The 16,187-nt window shown below is 39.6% G+C and overlaps 1 protein-coding gene and 1 long non-coding RNA gene across 2 annotated transcripts in view; one reads left to right on the top strand and one right to left on the bottom strand.

The window, feature by feature from the left end:
- EGFLAM (EGF like, fibronectin type III and laminin G domains) overlaps positions 1-16,187 on the top strand; it is a 256,629-nt gene that overhangs the window by 205,997 nt on the left and 34,445 nt on the right. The window contains exons 16-18 of the mRNA XM_072605784.1: positions 4,059-4,170; positions 9,441-9,557; positions 14,016-14,196. Of these exons, the coding sequence (XP_072461885.1) occupies positions 4,059-4,170; positions 9,441-9,557; positions 14,016-14,196 (410 nt within the window). The remainder of the gene's footprint in view (positions 1-4,058; positions 4,171-9,440; positions 9,558-14,015; positions 14,197-16,187) is intronic.
- Positions 1-16,187, bottom strand: part of LOC140501811 (uncharacterized) — a 44,187-nt gene that overhangs the window by 14,686 nt on the left and 13,314 nt on the right. The gene's annotated exons all lie outside the window — the stretch shown is intronic.

Genomic DNA, 16,187 nt, shown 5'->3' with positions numbered 1-16,187 from the left:
TCTTTTGCAGCCCCAACAGACAATGGGAGCTTAACAGTATTTGGGGACACCAAAGCGATGATACAATTCTCCTGTCAGAATATGGTACCTACTTTTTTTTTGACATGAGGAGCTTTTTTTCCCGTAGTTGTTTAAACTAGCTGTAGCCCTCATCTGTCAGTAAAGGGAAGTGGGGAAAGAATTCTTGAGTGTTAGGTGTGGTAGAAGGTCAGTTTCTCCAGACGTCAGAGGCCTATCCAACACTCTTGAAGGGCATTTGAATACTTTCTCACTGACTGATTCTTCTTCTTCCTCCCAAGTGCCTGCCATTGTCTATTATGATCTATTATAATCTATTGTGATCTAGCCAAAGCACCATTTTTGTATTCCATCTCAAACACTTTTTGTTGAATCCAGGCCCACAACTCAGTGTTATTCCTAGTGGATCTTTCATACTCTACCTCCTCACATCCCATCCATTGCCAAATCTTGTTGCTTCTACCATCACAGTATTTTATTGTCAGTACCTTTCTCTCCATTGACACAGCTACTACCCTAATTTAGGTCTCATCCCCTTTTGCCTGAACTATTGGGATAACCTTTTAATTGGTCTCCTCTGCCTCACCTTTCTCCCCACACTAGTCCATCCTCCACTGTATCTCTCAAACCTAGTTCTGACTGCATCACTCCCCTACTCAGTGATCTTTAGTGGCTCCCTATTACATCCAGAATCAAATATAAACTCTTATGATACTTAAAGCTTTAATTAATGTGGTCCATTCGTACCTTTCCAATCTCCTTACTTTCCCCCTCTCTATGTACTCCACAATCTACCTACTCTTGTTGCACCTCATACACTAGACTTTCCATCTCCCATCTCAATGTCTTTGAAGCACTGAGACAGATAGCACTGGCTATATCCCAGGCCCAGAATACTTTGCTCCCTCACCACCTCCTCTGTTTCTCTGGCTTCCTTTTAGACTCAGCTCAGTTCTCACTTTTTACAGGAAGTTGCTAGTACCTTTCCTGCTAAGATTATCTCCCATTCACTCAATACATCTTGTAGGCACCTAGTTATTTACATGTGGCCTGTCCAGTTAGAATGTTAGCTCTTTAATATCAGGAGGTATTCTTACCTTTCTTTGTATCCCAAGTGTTAGCACTGTGCCTACCACATCCTAAGCACTTAACAAATTCTTGTTGACTGACTGATTAGATTAACAGAATCCAAACAAAATCTAGAATTATAGTATATCAAAAATGGAACTAGATTATTACAGATAATCTAGAACAGCCTCCTCATTTTTCATATGGTAAACAGAGACTATGAGAAATCACATATCTTGCCCAAGGCCACTTGACAGCTGAGACTTAGGGTCACTGAATGATAGAGCTAGAAAGCACCTTCAAGATCATGTAGTCCAGTCCTTTCATTTTGCAGGTGGAGAAACTTTGTCTCAGAGATACAAAATCCTTTTTGCCCAAAACTACCCAGTTCTTTAGTCTCCAGATCATGTCCCCTTTTCCTTAAATCTTGCTGCCTTTTTCCTCGTCATCAAGGACATGGCATTGGCCAAGTCATTTTGACTTTAAGAGATTATAGAATTATACATAGGCTCTTAAAAATATGAAGCTGGGAGGGACATTAGAGACTATCTAGCACAACCCCCTCATTTTACAGATAAGGAAACTGAGTTCAAATGTGACTAAATGGCTTGCCCCAGGTCACCCAAGTAATAAGTGTCAGAGGCCAGATGAAGTGGGCCAATTTGTCTTAAGCTCAGTTTAGCAATCAAGGTTACCCAAATGAGCTCTTAATGAACCTTCTTTGTCAGGGAAGTCTGACTATTGACTAAGCAAATGACCTTTTCAGAGTAGGATTCAGATATAACACTATTCTGATAACATTTATTTAGAAAACAAACCACCCAATCCACAGTACTCCTTCTTTTATTGCATATTGATTTAGCCAAGGTGATTAAATTCTAATTGCTAAGGACAAATCATAAGAGTATTTGCTGAAGCAAATAATGTGCCAATATTGTGACTGCTGCTTTTCCTGGTGTTTTTTAAAGCTAGTTTGAGAGTGGTGTGCTGGAGCCAGCTCCAAAAGGTTTTCGAGAACAATTGTTAATTTTCAACATGAGCATTCACAAATGCTAGATTCGTTGTTTTCTTAAATGCCTAGACTAAGAAAGTAAAGGAGATAACTGTTAATAACATAGATTAAGCTTAAAGGTGTGTCATGCGTACATTTTTATTTCTGGAGAATTAGTTGTTAAACATTTACCAGCACACCACTGGACAATTTAATACAGATGCAGAGCTTCTAAAAGTTGAAGGAAACAGTCCCCAGAGTATGACCCAGATTCCTCATCTTATTTGTGATACTTCATCATAAAGTCTAGCGTACGACTGCTGCATTCTGTTTCTTGAAGCTATAGAACAACATGATTGGAATATTATATATATATATATATATGTATATATATATCCCACTGCTATTGTTTTATGGCTATAAGGGATGGAACACAGCAATGTTTTGAAAGTACTAAAAATGGATGTCACTCAGAGAGCTCTAGAGAGGTGCATAATGGGTATGAGCAGGATGCAATATATAACTAAGGAGGAATTCTGAAGAATTGGAATAAAGGATGTCATTGGGGAAACATATGATAGAAAAATTAAAGATGTGCTGGTCATATAGGAGGATGAGAATTAATAAACAGATAGACCAAGTGCTCCATTGGTATCCTTGAGTTATCAAAGACAAAGCAAGGAGGGCACCCAGAACATTGGGTGGTCTTCCTGGAGTAAACTTATGGAAGGACAAAAGTCACACTGAAAGGGAAGGTGTAGACGGGTCATGATGTGCATCATTAGAAGGAGCGTCCACATCAATGAAACCACCACTCCATTCAAGGATCCATGACCTTGAGTATACATTAAGGCTCCTAGGGCTCATTCAGGACTTAGATTCTTTTGCCATAATTTCATCATAGGAATTTCAATGACTATAAATTAAAATTCATGACAATCTCAATCCTTGTCATGAAACAGATGTCTCGGCATCTAGCTTCAACAATGCTTTGCCCTAGCAGAGGACTTTTGGTTTTTACAAAACAGGTTTGCATTGATTAAATCCATTTAGCTTCATGGGAATGTGGCATAGTCAATAGAAAGCTGATCTCAGGATCAATAAGACCTGGATTCATGTCCTGCCTCTGATATATCCTGGCTGGGGGACCCTTGGCAAGTCATTTAACCTTTTAGTATGCCAAGCAATTTTCTTTCTTTTTTTGAGGCAATTCGAGTAAATGATTTGCCCGGGGTCACACAGCTAGTGTCTGAGGTCAGATTTGAGCTCAGGTTCTCCTGACTCCAGAACTAGTGCTCTATCCATTGTGCCACTTACTTGCCCCATTAGGCAACTTTCTAAGACACAAGTTAGAAAAAAGGTGCCCACTTGCACTGGAGGAGGGCATTTCCTCACCTGTGAGTTCCCTTTAACAATGAAATCACAGCTCCAGGTCTCATCCCTCCTTCTTGTTTAGCCTAAAAATATCCTTTGGATATTTTTTGTTCAGTCATTTCAGTTAGACAGTCAGACAGACATGATTATCTGTGACCCCATTTGGAGTTTTCTTGGCAAAGATACTGGAGCAGTTTGATATTTCCTTCTCCAGCTCATTTTACAGAAGAGGAACAGAGGCAAAAAGGGTTAAGTGACTTGCCCAGAGTCACACAGCTAGTAGATGCCTGCAGCTGGATTGGAACTGAGGTTTTGCTGATTCCAGACCTGGTGCTCTATCTACTGTGCTACCTAGCTGCCCCATTTGGATGTTGGCAGGGAAAGCATTCTTGTTCCCATACTACTGAGGTTGAGAAGACTGAGGTGTTGCCTTCGTTCTATATCAAGCCAGTGGCCAGGCCAGGGCTAGTTTCCATATCTACAGAACAGGCTAGTGCTTTGTTTTGTTTTTTCTCCGCTGGACCTTAATGGCATTTATCCTGTACAAATACAAGAGGAGTCCTCAGGAATGAGAACTCATTCATAATCAGTTTCCTTCTCCCTCCAGGAGTGAAGATCCCCTTTCTCTAGGTCATTGGCATGAACTACATGTGTCCCGAACAGCAAAGAATGGGATCTTACAGGTGGATAGGCAGAAGACAGTGGAAGGCATGGCAGAGGTAAGACACAAAACCCATCATATTACTGTTTTGTCAAGGAACCTAACCATTTTAAGCTTGGATAAGTATAGAATCATGAGAAACAGCATGGCATAATGAACGGAGACCCAGCCTTAGGGTCAGGAAGTCATGGGTTGATATTCATCTCTCTAGCATATACTGACTGTGTGACACTAAGCAGATTAATTAACCACTTAGTGCCCTAGGCAGCCCTCTAAGACCCTCTAAGTAGCTGAGCAGTTATTGATTTGATAAAGATTCTCATCAGGCTATACCAGAGAAATCACAGATCTGGTTTTAAGAATATGAAACCATAACTCTCAGAGATAGAAGAGATCTTGGAAATCAGTTAGTTCAAACCATACCTGAAGAGTAATCTTCTCCCCAAAGTCCCTAAAAAGTGATTATTCTGCCTTCAAATTACTGACTGTAAAAAGAGAAACTTTTTGTTGTCAGGGTCCCATGATCTCTGACTGCCACCATCCCAAGAAGTAGGTGCATGCAAGAGAATAAAGGACTCCGTGTGGTAAAAGGAGGTAAATTCCTCCAAACTTCAGTGACCTATTCAACACTGAGGGACATTTGAATACTTGTTCACTGGTTGATTCTTCCTCCTCCCAAATGCATGCAAATATTGTCTATTATGACCAAGCTGCAGAACCATTCAAACGACCTTTGTTGTATCCCATTTCAGTGTTGTCAAATAATAAATAATCACAACCTTGTGTCATAGAGCCCTCATCCTCCAGCCTTTAGGTGTCCTCCATGTTCAAAACTTCAGATGCCTCATATCACGTCAGGTATACAGTATTGCCTTGAGAACACACAAAACACGAGGGAATATAAACATAGATTCACAAGGAGGCTGCTCAGAAAGCACCGGACCACAGGAAAGTTACTGCTCTATCACAAAGGAATCCTACCAGATTCTCCTTTCAACCCAATCAGCTCTGCAGCCATACTATAAGGAGAAGTTTAGGAAACAGCATTCTCAGAGTAAGAGAGAAATATAAGCCCTCATTGGGGATATCGGCAGCAATCGTTACGTCCTGGTTCCCACAGCTTATCTATTCTGTTTCCTTGTAATACTTAAAATACCTTTCATGCTCTGGTTGGGAAAGACTATCCCATTCCTTTTAGCAACATAACTGAATCCTCAGGATAAACCCTTCATAAGAGACAGGCTTTGCTCTCATCTCCAAGAGCTGCTCTTACCTCATTGAGGGACTATTGTAAATTCCCTACCAATGAAACCCTATATTCCAGTTTAAAAATAATAATCATAATATTTTCATAATTATTTTTTACCAATGAGAAATCTGAAAAAAATAGAATTATGAAATAACTCCTCCAGAATTAACACACAAGTCTCATGACTTCTGGTCCAAGGATGCTTCCTCTCATTATTTACCTCCTTAATTTCTCCCACTATTCATGATTTGATCAATTAATCAATCAACAAGCATTTTATTAGGTGACTGCTATGTACAAAATACCATGTCAGGCACTGGAAACACAAATGTAAAAAATAAAATAATCCCTAGTCTTTTTTTCTGAAGCAATTGGGGTTAAGTGACTTGTCCAGGGTCACCTAGCTAGTAAGTATATGAGACCAAATTTGAACTCAGGACCTGTAGATTCTAAGGGTGGCACTTACCCACTATGCAAACTAGCTGCACAATCCCTGTTCTTAAAGAACTTACATAGTAATAGAGGGGCCAACACATATAAATACAAGGATATACAGAATAAGTATTAAAAAAATTAAGGATAGGGCCTTCTAAATATAGCCAAAAAGAAAGAAAAAGCTTTCAGCATTGTACTGTATATCTAAGTAAAATGAACATTAAAACACCCAAAAGAAAGCTCTTTCTTTAATTGCCTCTGGATAAGAAAAGCTCTTAGTCTCCTGAGTGGAGGAAGAAACCATGAATACCTGAACTGGGCATCAGACTGATGAGCATAGTCCCTATGCCCTGCCAGGTCCAAGAAGAGTAAGTTTCCAGTGGGCACCATTGCTGTATCTATCAGAGACCAAACCCACAAGATAATCAATTGGAAAGGAATTTCAGGCCCTACTTCCATATTTTCAGTCACATCTCACACAGTGGTAGGAAAGTCTTCTAACATGTACAGTGAGCATGTTCATAGAGTCAACTCTCATGAAGATCAGGGATGGGATAGATATCCAGAAGATAAACTTAAATCAAGAACTTGAACTCTCACCAAACCTTTAACCACAACTGGTGAAAAATCAATCAATAAACATTTCTTCAGCACTTACTATATGCCAACCACTGTGTTAAATAAACATTAGGGGTACAAAGAAAAGCAGAAATTGTCCTTGCCTTTTTTTTTTTTTGAGACCCAATCTCCCTATCTTGCCTTAAGCCAGAAGTACAGCAGCTACTCACCAGCCCAAACTCACTGCTGATTGGCAGATTTGACCTTCTCCATTCTGACCTGGGCTGGGTTCACCCCTCCCTGTACAGACTGGTCCTCACCCTACCCCCATTTCCATGAATTTATCATATTGTCACCAGACTTAGTGTGGACACTCAATTGCCTTTAGAATTCCTGTAGCTCAGAACTTCCAAGGCTCAAGAGATCCACCAGCTTCAGGCTACCCAGTAATAGAGATTATGCTGATCAGTCCTTGCTTTTCAATGAAGTTACATTGTAATGGGGGAAAATAATATGTATGTAAATATATACATGTAAAATGCATAGAGTAGATAGGAAGGAGAGTTCTCTAAAGAAAAATATGGGCCAATTTTACAATTTCTTCCCCAAGAAGCAAAGAGGCTTCATAGCCCATGTATAGAATTATCACCTACAGCTAAGGTGTCAAACACTAGGGCAGAATCATGTTAAAATGTAATTAAGGAAATATTTAACAAAATAGAAGAAAATACAGTAGAACATAGATAATGTTAATATGTGGTTTTCTAAGTCAATTTGCACTAGCTGGGATATCTCTGTACCATGTAGTAACTCTTCTTTCTATCTGAGTTTATACTGAGTTACAGGATCATCAGGAGTTTTCTATAGCACTAGAAGGAATCACCTCATGAGCACTAAACCCAACTTTGTTTTGAATTAATTAACAATCATTTTTCTCTGTACCTTAACCCATCTGTAAAATGGGAATGATAGCACATAGTGAGGGTATTATAAATGCGATTAATTGCGTTGATTGTGAAGAATTTAAGAATTGTCATTTTACAGAAAACCACATTTGCTCTTGGGCTGTATGTCATACCCCAGAACTATCATTACGGAGAATACTAAAGGAATAGCTAGTCTAAGAGTCAGAAAGGTTCTAGTTTCATCTCTGGCACATACTGGCTGTGTGACCTTGAACTAAGCACTAATTTTCCCAATGTCCTGGGCATCTTTTTAAGGTACGAAGTTGACGATAACATGCCAATGTGCAGTGTGGGAAGAATTCTCTCACCCAGAGCTCTCTGTGAAATCCCAAGTCTGATGTAATACATACATACATGTATGTGTGTGTACATATATATGTGTGTGCATATGTGTATGCATGAATATGTATGTGTATAAATGTGTGTACATGTGTATGTATATACATACATGTTGTATACCTACCCAATAGGGTTTCCATTCCACACCTACCACATCTGGATATGAGACTTGTACCCAAATGGTGAAAGTCAGTGTCTTCCTTATCTCTGTTTGAGTCAGCCCTGGCTCAGTGGGAAGGACAAGAGAGCCAGAACTGCAAACTGTCTCAGTAGAAGAATTTCTGTTTGCATCTGGTCCTTGAACCAGAAAGAAGTGATTTGCTGGAGGAATGTGTGTGTTGAATATGTTAAAAGTTGAGCAGTAACCAGTTCCCTTGCTTGGGGATTTTGTGGGAGGGCATGCCTGATAGGGGCACAGCCAGGTGAAATATATTGGGGAAAAGGGAGAGGAAGTTGAGAACAGAACACAGCTTAGAGTGTGGGGCTTTTAAATGAATAACAGGAACAGATCTTGAACCTTCTGAGAGAGCCGAACTCAGGAACAAGGAAGCCCTGGGTCCTTGGTAACTAAGAAATCCTATGTTTGCTGGGGCCTTGGATAGCCTGTGGTGTTGTTTGCTTAGATATCTGAGGAGGCTCCTTCCAGCCAGGTGCAAGAGGCAGATCCCGACATGAAGCCGTTTCTCTAGGCTGGAGACATACAGGCCTTGCTTTGATGCTTGCGTGTTTCTTTCTTTTACCCTGCCCTGCTGGATGACAGCTGTAGCCTTACCTCTTGTCAACAGGAGGGTGGGAGAGGAAGGGAGGAGAACTTTGATGGGCAGTCAGAGGACACCCCAAGAAATTCCTTCTCCCAGTTTTACCTGGAGATACTATAACTTGAGTTGCAATGCACCTTTCACATCAAACTGACTTCTTTATAATCCTCCCTGCATTGACTTATTTCCACTTGGAGTCTATGGTGGCAGTTTCTGATCCAGTAGTAAACTAGGGCACATCATCCTTCTTAGACCAAACATGAACTTCTTAATTAAAAGGATTTCTGAAAGTCCATCTGCCTTTTTGATAACCCTCAATTAACGTGGACCCTGCTGACAAGGTGTTTAGTAAAGTGCTTTTCCTGCTGCTATTTTGGGTACCTCTTATAATGAAGTGATGCCTTCAATAGTTGATAGTATATAAATATGTTTATATGTCATCCAGACTGCTTTGAAGGGTCTCTCTGTAGATAGTCACACATAACCTGGTTATCTAGAGTTTAGAATCTGGGTTGTTGCAAAACTGTAAGGGGAAGCCCTACAGGCTTGCAAATGTATACGTGGTTGGAAGGATTTATGTCAATGACAGAGGAGAAAAGGATCATAGATTTAGAGCTGACAGGACATCAGAGGGCATCTAATCCAACACTCTCATGTTGTATAATAAGTAATTTGCCCGAAGTCACACAGGTAGTATCCATCAGAAATGTAATTTGAACCCAGATCCTTTAGTCAGAGTTCTTTCCAGTGTTCTCTGAAGAAGTAGTGGATGGAAGGATCTTAACTGCCTTTTCCATCCTCACTTGAGAGACCTATGACCATTACAGAATGGTGTAAAAGTTTTGTGGTTGACCTATAGGTGCCATGAATGGGACTTGAGATTTTCTGTACCCTCCCTATTCCGTTGTCCCCAGCAGGCACAAAAGATTGCTAGCATAACAATCTGGGTTACGTTTCTTTTGTTTACTATTATTTTTATTTTTTATCATTATGATTATTTTTTTGTCTTTAACTCTCATGTCAGGGAGCCTTCACTCAAATTAAGTGCAACACTGATATATTTATTGGTGGAGTCCCCAACTATGACAACCTAAAGAAGAATTCAGGCATCCTCCAGCCTTTCAGTGGGAGCATCCAGAAGGTACAAGTCCAACTTTGTATTTATTATTGTGGGACACTGACTGAAGTCTTCATGCAAGAATTGCTATGGGGTAGAATCTTTAGGATGATGACATCAAAGAACCAGAAATTAAGGTGTGTCCATTAATTGAGGCATGGCTGAATAAATTATGATATATGAAGGCAATGCAATACTGTAGAACTGTAAGAAATGATGAAAGGGATAGTTCCAGTAAAATCTGGGAAAACTCATATGAACTAAGGCAGAGTGACATAAGTAGAACCAAGAGAACAGTTTATATAACAACCTTTTAAAGATAATTTTGAAGGATTCTGAGTAATGCAATGACCAGCCATGATTCCAGAGGACCCATAGTAAAGCATGCTACTCACTTACTGATTGAGAAGCATAAGAAACTCAAAGTACAGAATGAAAGATTTCTTTTTGGATAGGGACAAGGAAGAATTTATTTTTACCTGACTGCGTATTTGTTATAAGGGCTTTGTTTTTCTTTTTGAATTGGTCAGAGAGAGAGAGAAAAATAGGGTTTTGTTCATTAGAAAAAATAAAATAAACTTTTTACATAACTAATCATATTAAAACCAGTACTACCCCAAACTACAAGATTATATCAAAAGACAAAGTAAAAGATTTCTAACAAAATGTACCTATTTATACTAAAAACCTTTAAAAACAGGGGCATTGACTATCTACTTAATATGATAAAAATATCTACAGAACATTCCAAAAATCTTGGTGCAATTTTAAACTTTAATAGGTTTAATAAGTTTAAAACTGGACCAAGGCTTTCCATATCTAAGTATTTACAATTATTAAAAATAACTTTTTAAAATTCTCTCAATGTTCCATCACCATCTACCCCTGCCTTGTTGTAGGACAATGATGGTGTCCTATGCTCCAAATGTACCAAAAGACCCTGGGCTATCTCAGGAAGGATAGCAGACCATGGTTCACTCCAAAAAGTCCTCCACTGGGGAGCAGGGAGGGATAGAAGGAAAATCTATTCTTGGCTCTATTGTCCTCTGGTATTTCTCTTTGGTTTGTTCAGGACGTGAGCCAATTTGTAGAGCTGTGGAGTTGCTTTTCCCTCTCTAACAGTTGCAGGCTATCAATCACATAACTGAGTTCATGAGAATTCAAGTTGAAGAAGCCTTGCAAAGAGGATTCAGAAGCCATTCAGGCACAGAGATCTGGTCCTGCATGAAATGTTGTGCACCAGTCCTACTTCATTTCTGTCTCTTCCTTTCCCTTTTGTACTAGTCTAGAAGAGGAGAACTCTCTCTGAATTAATTCACAGGCACAGATTTACCAGAAAACCAAACAGCATAAAGAATAAGCAGGGGCAAGGCATGGCTAGGCTACTTTACCTCACTGGGCCTGTGTTTCCTCATCTGTAAAAATAAAAGGATTAGATTAGATTTCTGAACTCCATTTCCGCTCTAAATCTATGCCCCGTGATGATGTCTAAGTTCACCTTGATTCCTTAGAACCATCGACTCAAAGAGCAATAGACTCCCAGAGTTGAAAGGGACCTTGAAGATCATCTGGTTCTACCTACTCAATTTTACAAGTGAGGAAAGTAAAAATGTATTTTATGGTTGTAGGCTAGTGCTTAACTTCATCCCTGAGTTAAAGAATGAAAGTGGCTCAGATGAGAGAAAGAGAGAGACAGAGACAGAGACAGAGAGACAGGGGGTGGGGGAGAAGAGAGGAGAAAGTTGGCAAATATCTTCCTCTTCTACATTTTAAAAACTCTGGGGACCCTGGGAGGTATCTCTCCTTCACATCTGTGCATTTCGCTCAGATGTTTGCTATTCTAAGATGGCTGCAACTCTAACGTTCCTGGAATATAGGTCTGATTACGCTCCCCCTACTCAATAAACTCCAGAAGCTCCTCTATCACCTCCAGGGTCAAATATAAAGTCCTCTGTTTGACATTCAATGCTCTTTACCACCTGACCCTTCCCTCCCTTTCCAGTTTTTTTCACACTGGCCTCCTTGTGGTTTCTTGCACACAATACTCCATGTCCAGACTCTGGATATTTTCATTGGCTGTTCCCATAGCTCGCATCCTCTCCCTCCTCATCTCTCCCTCCTGGCTTTTCTGCTTCCTTCAAGTCCCATCTAAAATCTCTGCTTCTGTAGCAAGCCTTTCCTGATCCTCCTTAATGCTCATGTCCTCCCTCCACTAATTATCTCCTATTTATTCTGTATACAGTTTGTCTGTACCCAGATGTTTTCATGTAGCTTCTCACTTTAGACTGTGAAGTCCTTGAGAGCATGGATTGCCTTTTACTTTTGTTGTATCCCCAGCACTTAGCACACACAAGAAGTACTTAATAAATGCTTGTTAACTGACCGACTGACTCCATATATGGGCGAGTTGATTAGCCATCCATCTCATTATTTCTTTGTGATTTTCTTTTTTAAAGTGGTAGAGATGCCTGGTGTATTCATCGTTTGCCCCACTCACCCAACTTCCTTCTCCCTCTTTCCCTTCTTCCTATTGGTCCCCTGGTACTTGATTCCTTTCCAAATTATTACTTCCTTAGAGATGTTTCCATTGTTTCCGTCATAATTGGCTCTCATCTACCCTGTCCTCCCCTCCCCTGTTCTTAGCCTGAAGCTTAAACAGCCACCCTAAGCTTTACCCAGTATCATAATCCTTTACAATCAACTTTTAGAGTGGAAATTTTAGAAAGTTCTGTCCTGTTGATATTGAGGTGGGGGAAGGAGAAAGTTGGGAAGAGGGAGCGAAAATGAAAGTAACAGACATTCCCAAGTTTTCCCTCAGCTTGAGTGATCTGCTTCCAAGACCTGGGCAAGCTTTCCAAAGTCCATATTCAGGGCAGGAAGTACCATTGGTACAGTCCTGTAACCTTCACACATATTGCTGAGTTCCCCTGAGAGATGACCTTGTTATCTCAAAGTAAACACACATTCTGCCCCATAGATGGAAAAATAGTGTCCACTTATTGGGGATGGAAGGTGAGGAGTATCACAATTCAGAATTCACCTCCTTTCATGTGAAATCAGAAGCATTCTTCAGTAGAAGCCATGATGGGAAAGGAGAAGGAAATGAAGGGTTTGAGTTTTTAGGATTTCTGACCCTGTGAACATGCAGGAGAGCACAGTATGAGAAAAGGCATGGCAGTGGGACAGCATAATGGGTATTCTGTGAAGGTAGATTGGTATATCATGCTGTAATGGCCTCTTGATTGGCCCTCTGGCCTCCAATTCTCTCTTCTCCAATTTATCTGTCATACCATGTCCGAGTAATCTGACGCCTAATCTCTCTATGCGTCATTTACTGCCTATGCCATTGCACATGGAAAGCAAGGACATCCCCAAACATGACTTGCCTTGGAAGATGTTGAAGCTATTTACATCCTTTCCCAGCAGCTTATAAGGTGTACACTTCAGAACTATTCTGTCCATTCCCAAATAACCTCTGTTCTCCTTTTGACACAGAAATAGGAGAATGGGGAAAGTGAGACAAGAAAGAAGTCATTTGGAATTCTCTTACCCCTTCTTTTTTCTCCTAGTTGTTTTCTTTGGGCTTCACCTTCACTATCCCTCTCCTCAGAAGCCTTCAGTTGTCTACTGAACAAAATATGGACCCTTTATCGTAGCATTTCAAGTCACTACAATTTAGCTGCTATCTATCTTTCCAACTTTATCTAATACTACTCTCTTTTCAACGTGCTAGAGATACAGACTAGGCTGCGCACCATTTTTACCCTTCTCTTCCACGTCTCTTTGTCTCTTTTTAGGCCACCTCCATCCTGCCAATATCCCTCACCTCTATTCCCACCTAAAATCCTCCATTCCTACAAAGCCCAACTTAGATACCAGGTCCTCCTTAAAACCTTCCCTGATTCCCACTACTGAAATTATTTTCTTTCCTTGCCTGACCCACCCAGTTTCCCACTTCCTGCAATTTTTCATGGGAACTTGCCTACAATTCTCCACTGTGCTTATATTTTGCTTTTATTGTAGTTTTTTATTAAAATGTTTCTGTCTCATTATATGACCAGTTTCCCAAGTGCTGGGTGGGTCTCATTCCACCTTAATGCAATGATGCTTGGTACCCTTCTCAGTGCATTGTACATAGTACGTGTTAAATAAACATTTGCTGGATGGCATTGAATTGTAGATTTGAAAGATTTTCCTTATTATCAGGAGGGTGATCATTTTATTCTAATGCCCTGTTATATACTTTTAAATAAATTCTATAACATATCATGGCATTATCATTACTGAGATTTTAAGTCTATCTGTTGCCTTTCCGCCAGGTTAGAAGGCAATCTAAGTAGATGGTAGGAGTATTAATATTTAATCTCTGTGCTTAGAAGTTACTCAGTCACAGAAATCCTGACCCAAGCTGGACTAGGTAATGTTTCAGAAGTTCATGTAGAGGGCCTCTAAATCCTCCCATTGTTTTTTTCTTGTTCCAAGATCGTCCTCAATGACAGAGCCATTCATGTGAAGCATGATTTTACTTCTGGTGTGAATGTGGAGAATACCGCCCACCCATGTGTGCGAGCCCCCTGTGCCAATGGAGGCAGCTGTCGACCCAAGAAGGATGGGTATGAATGTGACTGCCCCTTAGGCTTTGATGGACAACACTGCCAGAAAGGTAGGCACCAATAGCGTTAAAGTCTCAGCTTCTTTGCTTGGGAGTGGAGGGTGTGACAAAGACAACGAACTATTATTAGAATAAGACTATCACCTTTCACACATTGGGAGCTATTGAAAGGAGATATTGTATGTACATGTGCATCTAGTAGGGAGTGGGGGAAGGTGCAGACACTCTGGTCCATAGACTAAAACCAGTCCATGTACATAGCAGATATAACATATAATAGAGGCCATACATAGAAGCAGAGGTGCCATTATATGCAAATCTACTAAACAACTCTGTCCAATATCAGAAATATTTTAATATTAAGTATACTATTAATGAAACTAAATTATATATTCATATTTTTGGGTATTAAAGCCAACTAGAATTTAAATACTTTTTTATCAGGAGCTACTGAAGATCCAAATATAAAACTACTTGCACTAATAAACAGACAAAAAGGAGAAAAATACTCATTATAACATATTTTTGAGCTATTCAGATTTGGATAACTTGGTTTTGATCATTAAAAAAACTGCAAAAATATTTCCTTCTCAATTGCGTTTGTTTATCTGTTCAAAGTTCTTTGTTCATCTGATATATATATGTATATATATACATATATATATACATATATATATATCACAATATAGGAATGGTCTTAAATATAGATCTTGTGGCCTATGGGCCACTTGTGTGTAAACAGGCCAGTTACTGTCATTTCTGGGTCATAGGACACAGCCCTGAGAATATGTAAGCATTGAGTTCTGTATTGCTATTTACCCAAGAAGTAAAAGAAATGATATGGGATGAAAATAAGTTTTGCAGCTGACTTTTTAAGAAATGCAGTGTACTCTGGATCTCTTTTCTTTTTCCTTTTTTGATCATAAGTGGTGTTCATGGGAATCTGTGTGTAGAGAACTGTGTAAGCTTATAGATTCTGTTATCGAGTGATACATGGAGTGGCACACAGAGAAATGGATGTTTTGAAAGAAAGAAAATGACAAAAATCATAGGAGTTTGTAAATTTTGAAAACAGCAGAGAAATCTTTGCATTCTAGTACATTCTGAAAGCTACTTAGTAAACTGCAAGTGTATCTGTCATGCTTAAAGTGCCAGCTAGTGACACACAGCAGGGAAGATCAATTAACATTCTGACAAATTAATTTCTCTTTATACTTCAAGCCAGCACCTTGTTCACTCCATAAGTTGTGCTCACATTAGTCTGCCATTAGTGAATTTTTGCTACATAAAACTGTATTCATTTAGCTCTTACAAGTACGTTGGAATTCCATAAACCTTCCTGGGAGCCAAGCTCAGTTTGTACATTAATATGCTAACACCAATAAAGAAATTCATCACTGGTGCCACACTGTGAAAAGAGTGCTAGATCTGGGGACAAATGACTTGGGTTGGAATCCCAGTTCTGTCCCTTACTACCAGTGTGGACGTGAGCAAACCCTTAACTTCTCTGTTCCTCAGTTTCCTCATCTGTAAAATATGGAGGTTGGCTTTAATGGCACTTAAGAGCTCTTCTAACTCTAAATCTTTGATTCCTCAATGCTGTTTACCTTGGTACTCCACGTGCTCTGTGCAGAAGTGTGTCTGACTTAAATTGACAATTAGCCTTTGGAAAGGAAAAATAAGGAAAAGTATAGTTTATGAACCTGCTCTTTTTTTCCTGTTGTTAACATTAACTGTGATACATATATTACACATACATGTAATATATACCTGATACATGTATTTATATATCACATATATGATACCTCATGTGTATATTCTATGTATATACATGTGTATATATATTATATATATAGCATTTATGTTATAAATAGCATATATAGCACCATAATTCCATATTAAGAAAGTCATCTGTGAGGATTTGTGTACAAAGATTGAGCCTCCTGAGAAAGTCAGGGAAACCTCAAAATAGCAGCTGAGATCTGCAGGGTGTCCATGGCCTCCTGGCCTCTGCCTCAGCAGCTTCCAGCTGCCTGAAACAT

This window comes from Notamacropus eugenii, chromosome 4 (assembly GCF_028372415.1).
Source record: "Notamacropus eugenii isolate mMacEug1 chromosome 4, mMacEug1.pri_v2, whole genome shotgun sequence".
In the NCBI taxonomy this organism is placed as follows: domain Eukaryota; kingdom Metazoa; phylum Chordata; class Mammalia; order Diprotodontia; family Macropodidae; genus Notamacropus; species Notamacropus eugenii.
The sequence above is the reverse complement of the archived record's forward strand: the minus strand, read 5'-3'. Positions and strand labels throughout refer to the sequence as shown.